This window comes from Peromyscus maniculatus, chromosome 3 (genome assembly GCF_049852395.1).
Source record: "Peromyscus maniculatus bairdii isolate BWxNUB_F1_BW_parent chromosome 3, HU_Pman_BW_mat_3.1, whole genome shotgun sequence".
In the NCBI taxonomy this organism is placed as follows: Eukaryota; Metazoa; Chordata; class Mammalia; order Rodentia; family Cricetidae; genus Peromyscus; species Peromyscus maniculatus.
In genome coordinates this window covers 100,355,374-100,362,180 of record NC_134854.1, presented here as the reverse complement: position 1 = coordinate 100,362,180, position 6,807 = coordinate 100,355,374, and the positions used below count along the sequence as shown (strand labels likewise).

General features: G+C 42.3%; 1 protein-coding gene across 1 annotated transcript; it reads right to left on the bottom strand.

Annotated features, from left to right (window-relative positions):
* Window positions 1-3,625: 3,625 nt before the first annotated feature.
* On the bottom strand, window positions 3,626-5,982 carry LOC102926297 (lithostathine-2). The gene is made up of 5 exons (XM_042274667.2): window positions 5,919-5,982; window positions 5,233-5,372; window positions 4,790-4,927; window positions 4,041-4,152; window positions 3,626-3,865 (listed from the first exon to the last, which is right to left on the bottom strand). The coding sequence occupies exons 1-5, from the start codon at window positions 5,980-5,982 to the stop codon at window positions 3,798-3,800; spliced, it is 522 nt and encodes a 173-aa protein (XP_042130601.2). The 3' UTR covers window positions 3,626-3,797.
* Window positions 5,983-6,807: the final 825 nt, after the last annotated feature.

Genomic DNA, 6,807 nt, shown 5'->3' with positions numbered 1-6,807 from the left:
GCTTTTATTCACAGGGATATACCTTGCTCTGGCAGCCAAACTTTGCAACATAAAGGAATCATAGGAAACAGCTGAGGTTTACAAATGTATGGCAGGACTAGAGTTCCAAAAAGAGTCTAGTTGCAGTGGTGGAAGACATTTGAGAGATATCAGTCTTTTAAGAACAGTTTTTATAGTTAAAAACCAATGGCTTAAAAAATGTTTCTTCTTACCTAAGGTACGTTCAGGCTTAAGAATGTTGTATAATGATATTTTGTTTTGGTTTCTTTACTGAACCTGTATTTGATGCTAGAAGAGCTTCAACTTAAAAGCATTGTTTTTAGGCTACTTTTGTAGACTGTTAGAGAACATAAATAGTCAGTCATAAGTAATCAAGTTTTTTAATTGTAGTCAGGGTAAATAAGTACTGATGTAAGTTTACTCATTTACTCAGTCTCTTGCATATGTTTTTAGGGTTGAGCTTGAAACAAATAATTAGAAACAAAGTTTGTCTATTCAGATATACCTGGATAGCCCTCATACTTCAGAGATCTGAAGAATATGGCATTTAAATGTTGATCTAAAAGCTTACTATATCAGACAGGCTTCCAGATCCTAGCAGTGACCCAAGGTCTCCAAAGAAGATTACGTACGAGGCACCACAACGTCTCTGCCTGAAATATGACAATGCTGACCACAGGGCAAGATGCCCCAGTGAAACGCCTGCCGCCAGGACCCAGCCCAGACTGTGGATGAGCAGTAGGACACTGGAATTGATTGCACCTTTTTGCCTGATCAAGGTCAGTCTTCCATGTCCCTATTCCACAGAAAAAATACTCTGCCTTATGGACCTGATGGCGGAAGAAGATTGATGCTGTTCTGACTGGTGCCTCCAACGCTATGGAGACTTGGGTAGGGTTTGGTCCCTGTAATTTATAGGATTGGAAGCTTCTTGGTCTGCACTGAGATATAGTTTATCCTTCTCAGATCTCTGATAGTACTGATGGCCAGGCTAGCTCTAACTTTGTCAGCATGGCAGCATCAACCAGATACTCATGCAAGGCTATAGCTTTCTTGTTAGCTCACTTTTAGGAAAATGTTCTAAGATATAAAAGTTTAAGTAAGTCATAAAGGTTCAGATATGAGTCCAAAATGAGATAAGTTTCATATTACTCTCCTGTTCTATGGTTCAGAGCTTAACATTTAGGAGTCCTGATGAGCTGGTAGAGCAATGACTACTTACTGTTCAGTCACAAGCTCAACATTTTGGATTTGTTTTAGATGTCATCTAAATATGTCTAAATGTAAACCTAAAAGTGCTTCTCATCAGGTCAAAAATCTCTGTCTAATTTATACCTGGCTTTCTGGACAGAAAGAAAATGCGCAAGCTTTTAACCCAAATCTGTAGTTCTTGTTGGGACTCAAAGGCATGAGTCCACTTCTGCTGTTTTACAGATACCCATTACCTGCTTTGTTTACAATATGGATTTCAGTGCAGATTGGTAATACTAATGTATCTAAAACTTTTATGTCATTTTCTAAGTAGGCCTCAAAAGATCAAAAGAGCCATAAAAACCTAGACCCATTTCACAGAAGAGGTCAAAAGGACCCCAGGTAAGTATTCCTAAAGATGGTATTTTTCCTCTTTCCTGGTCTTGGGACTACTGCTTTTCCCATTACTAAGGGTATGGACCTAAGGGTTCCAAATAAGTTCATAAATTTTAACTTCTGTTCCTAGTTTAAATTTGTCTCAACAGATTTCCATTTGGCTGGCAGTCACCTACAGGTTTCAGTTGCTGACTCCACTGCTCCAGACGACTTGAGCTCCAGACTTGCTAAAAGCTGACATGGACCAGCCCAGCTAACATGGTTCTTCCCTGTCCCTATGGGGTCAGGCAGCTACATGCTTCTGACAAATGCCCCCTTGCCCAGTCTTTAACTAGCTTTTCAGCCTTTTGGGGCCCCCTGACATCGGCGCCCCAATGCCAGCTTGAAGCAGTTCCAGAAGAGAATACATCACCCATATTCCCTGTTCAGAAAAGGCTGAAATGCTGGGTCAAAAGAAAACTCCCTGGCATAGAGACAAGATGGCTAACTATACATGGCCATTATTAGAGAGGGATACCTAGAAGCTAACTGTCCAAAACCCATGATTGGGTTCCATTAGGCACATGAGAAGGGGGAAATGTGAGACCAAAATGAGCCATCTTAGAAATAAGACCAAAATGCTTTCACCTAAAAACTAAGGCCTAAGATTTCTCCTTTTGGGAATAGGCCATTAGTTACTGAAACCAGTCAGTTCAGATTCCAGAAACCAGGAAGTGTAGAAGTTCAGAGTCACAAGATAGTCACGAGGTAATGCCTGCCAGACTATGGAATGTCCTCTCCCTGGTTTCCAGGATAACTGGCCACAGAAATGCCCCCCCCCACCTGAGGGCAGCCAATGAGAAATGGTGGCGGGCAACCACTCCCTTAGAAGTAATTTCTAGAAGTCCCTAGAAGCGAGCCAATCAGAATTGTACCTGTACTAGCACCCCTAAATGATGTAACCTTGTGACTTTTCCCTTTAAAAACTGAGCTTGCAGACAGGTGGGCACTTCCTCCAGCCTCCACTGCGTTGGATGTATTGGACGAAGTCCCTGCCTAGGCTTGTATTGCTTTTGGATATCCAGAATTAAACCTTGCTTTTGCATTCCGGCATGCTCGTCTTTGGTGGTCTCTCTGGGGGTCACGATCTGGGCACAACACCATCAACATGCACAGAACCATGGGGGCAGCTGGAGAGCAAGAGTGCAGGGCACTGTTTACCAAGAGGACCAGGAAACAGGTGCCTTTGCATCTTCATGTGTGCATTCAGGGATACTGAGGTAGGCCTGACTACCATGAGCAGCAGTAACTGGTGATCCTTGAAAGGATCAGGCAGTATCACCAAGGGCAAAACCATGGCAGAGATAGTGTGGGATGTGAGAGAAACTGCTGGCTGATAGGATGTCTGGGATAGGATGAGCCCAGGTGTGAAGAGAGCAGCAGAGGTATTGAAATCCTCCCTGCAGTGAAATGCACAGGGTCTGAGTCTCTAGCAGCAGTGTGGTGCAGCAGCAGCTCTCCAGGCTGAATGTCCGAGATGCACTGAAACTCAGGCCAGCCTGAGCTCCCAGCAGCAAAGTAAGGTGGAGCTGCCCTGAGGGTGGAAATTGGCTATGTAAGCAGGGGAGCCTATTGTGGCCTCCCAGACTCTGAGTGCTGCATGCAAGATCACATGCAGAGAAGGCAATGGAACCCAAGGAAGTTGCAGCTCCTACTGACTGGGAGGCACTGGGAGGCAACTAGATCAACTGCAGCATGAGGTGGATGAGATCCTTGAATACAGAAAAGTGGCTTCCATAGAACTTAAGCTTGTAAAATCCCATAGAGTACCAAAATACCCATGCTATTCACAATTTATATAAATTACACTCTAAACAATTGCAAGGAATACATGCACTTTAAACATATCGTAAGAAAAGGCACAAAGGTTTGGTGAAGGCTGCAATTTTAACAACGGCAATTCCAGAGTAAGCCTCACAGTGCTAGAATCCCTTCTATCTCAGGTAGCCAACCATTGGCAATGAACAGAGTGAACACAGAAGACAGCACAAGTGGGGGATACAATTTTATTTTCATTAGGTCAAGGGTCTAAAAAATGGGGTGGATACAAATACTGCAAATCTGTTGTAAGTTCAACAGAAAAGAGTATCTAATTTGGGGTGAACAGATGGTCTTGTTTCATTTTCTAATCCACAGTGACAGAGTTCTGGACAATTGTTGTTCAGGTGACTTTAACTTTTGAACTTGCAGACGAAGGAGTACTGTGAATCACAGTTTTCATCCTTCCACTTCTTGTATGCTACAAGTCAATGAAAAAAGTCAGATGGAGAGAGTGTGGTTCCACCTAGTTCTAAGACTCAAGATGGGAACACTTCTATTTCCTGCATAAGTAATCCTTTATCTACCTGCAGCCCCAGGTCTGCCCCAGAGCTGAGCAGAAGAAGGAAGCAAACAGCAATCTCTTTGCCTCCTACCTGTGTTTGAAGTCAGTGACACACAAAAACCACGATTGTTGGTGCTGGGAGCTCCAGTGGCCCATGATTTGTAGAGAAACAGAGATCCACTGCTCCAGTGCCAACGGCGGTTCTGCAGTGGAAAAATCAAATGGAGCCAATGTCACTCAAAGTGGTAGAAACACCTGAACCATGTGTATATTCAGAAATGGACCCAAATATAAGACAGAAATAAATATCATAGTGTTTCTTTGCTTTTATGCCTTCCTGATATATCCCACCACTTCCACTGTCCTTCAGAGAAGGAAGTGCTCTGAATTTTACAAAGACCCCTAAACATGTATCACAGAAAGGTTTCTCTATCTTGAGAATCAAACCTCACCTATTTCACTAGATAGTACTAGATGCATTGATAAAGCAACACCTTCACCAAAACAAGTAATACATTATTTTCTTCTCTGTCATCTCAAAAGGATTCTCTTCTAACACAGAAATCATCAAGATACATAGTAAATAATAATAAGTACATAACAAACACTTCTCAAGAAATACAATGAAATTGGCCATGAATGCATGGAGCTCTAAAGAAGTTGATTCCCAGCTATCTTTATAACCATCTGCAATGAACCGCCACATGTTTAGATATTGTAGCATCCACAAACTCATTACTTGTCTACTTGTGTTGTAAAGTTGGCTTTGCACAGGCTAGACTTAATTCTTCCACTTCTCCTTTACCTGATTATTGGGAGATAAAGAGGCCACACACTCACATTTTTGGGGTCATGGAGTCCAATCCAGACATTGGTAGCTGTAGTACCACTCTCTTTCACCAGAGAGGCCACAAAGTTGCCCTCAGCCTGACTGAGCACTGACACGAGGTAGCCTGAATTCATATTCTGGCAAAAGAGCTGTGGGTGTTCAGAGAGAAAATAGATTACTCAATGGAGAAGGGCATTATTGAACAATATATTAGTCTTACTAAGGAATGTTTGAGAAAAAGGACAGTGAAGGAATATTCCTGATGATACTCTGACTCAGCATCAAGATCTCTGCTGGAAAGATTCAGAGTGAGCAAAAGTCACCATCAAGGGAAATCCTAAGGTTGCTGATGGGTAAAATACGTGATCAGCCCTCTGTTATGAAGCTACCAAGAAATGTTAACTGTCTTTACCTTCAGATACCTCTCTCCCCCCATATTTCTCTTTTAACTTACATCTGCCTCCCCCCAGGTCATACGATCTTCAATGAAGTAGTAGCAGTAGGAACCATAGGCATTAGCACCTTCTGGGCAGTTGATCCTGGCAGAAGGAAGGTCTTTCTCGTCCATGGGCAAGCCTTCCTCAGTCTTCTGGCCTAGGAAGAGAGAGAGAGAGAAATAAAGGAGGTACTGAGGGAAGGACAAACCCTGGAGTATAAGACAGCCATTGTTGAAGATGCACTATAGATATACAAGGATGTAAAGCAGACAGCAGAGTGACTGCCTACTCTACTTTCTTCCATTCTTTCTTTTCTCTCCTAAGCTTTCTTTCCTTGAGACAAGAACTCGCTATTACTTTCTGTTGCTATTTCTCCACAGTTGTTCCCTTATTTTTCTGAACCTCTTACCTTTCATCTGCATCTTATATTCACCATAATTTTACATTCTCTGCAAAAAAGCCTCCATGAACTAATAAAGACTTCTAGATTTAACCAGACCAACTAAGAAAACATTAGTGGTCATGAACAAGAGATAAATTAATATTCCAACTCAAATCTTCTTGTAGTTGAGGATCTATTTAACTGTAATCAGTGAAGCAATAACTTCCAATGTTTACCATTCTCTTTCCCGAAGAACATGAGCAGGTATAGGAATGAAGCAAAGCCTTCAGGTCTGTAGGGATCATGGTGCAACAAGCTTACCTTGGCTGCATGACAGGAGCATCAGGCATGCAAACAAGATAGGGTATGCATTGTTCTGAGCCATGCTGAGTAGCAGATAGTCTTAGATCTGAATTCCAAATCGACAATTCTATTGAAGAAGAAAGAGAAGGTAACTGTAGGAGTGGTGAGCACAGCAAGCTTGATTCTACACAAGGCCTTTTTGTCTCTTGATTTCTTAGTTCAGAAGACTGTCTGGCATCCCCATATACTCAAACGCTTCTTTTGAGATTTTAGGAATTTAAAGCCCTAGGAATATGAAGGCAGTTTGAGCCCCTGTTAGGGTACCAGTACATCTATAACATTTTTTGCCATCTCTTTGTCCCTTTCCCTAGATCTATCTAGAATAGCTTGCATTGAGGAGTTTTCCTCCTGTAAAAACACTTACCTGACAGCTGGGAATGGTAAGTCTTGTCAGGCTATGTATGTACTGACTGGTAGGTCTTTTATATGCAACAGGGTAAGGTAGAAGGATCATGACAGTTGATCAAGGGGAGGGGCATGGAGTCTCAGAAGACTTGCCTTTGGCACAGACTGCATACAGAAATCCTGGCAGTAGGAGTCACATTTCTGGAACATCATGGGAATGATCACAGGTGATGAACTCTTCACATTCACAGTTGGAAAACATCTCTAGTTAAAAAAAAAACAAAACAAAACACTATTTTGTTCTATGACAGCATCCAGATTCCTAGTTCCCATGTCATGTCCCTGATGAGGAACAGACCCCTTCCAGGAATTCATGATGGCTAATGGGGGCAGGGGCAGCAGGAGTAGCACTATGTGATGTCTTACTCTAGAGCAGGACAATTTTTGAGATGTGAAGCAGGGTTTGTAGCAGCACATGATATAGAGCACACCTGCTTGTGAA

What these genes read in the sequence shown, in the direction of transcription:
- LOC102926297 (XM_042274667.2), bottom strand. Translation starts at nt 5,982, where the DNA reads ATGGCTCAGAACAATGCATACCCTATCTTGTTTGCATGCCTGATGCTC. An exon ending in GACTCCATGACCCCAAAAAT is followed by an intron (nt 4,153 to 4,789) that starts GTGAGTGTGTGG and finishes TTTCCACTGCAG; the next exon opens with AACCGCCGTTGGCACTGGAG. An exon ending in GTCACTGACTTCAAACACAG is followed by an intron (nt 3,866 to 4,040) that starts GTAGGAGGCAAA and finishes ATTGACTTGTAG; the next exon opens with CATACAAGAAGTGGAAGGAT.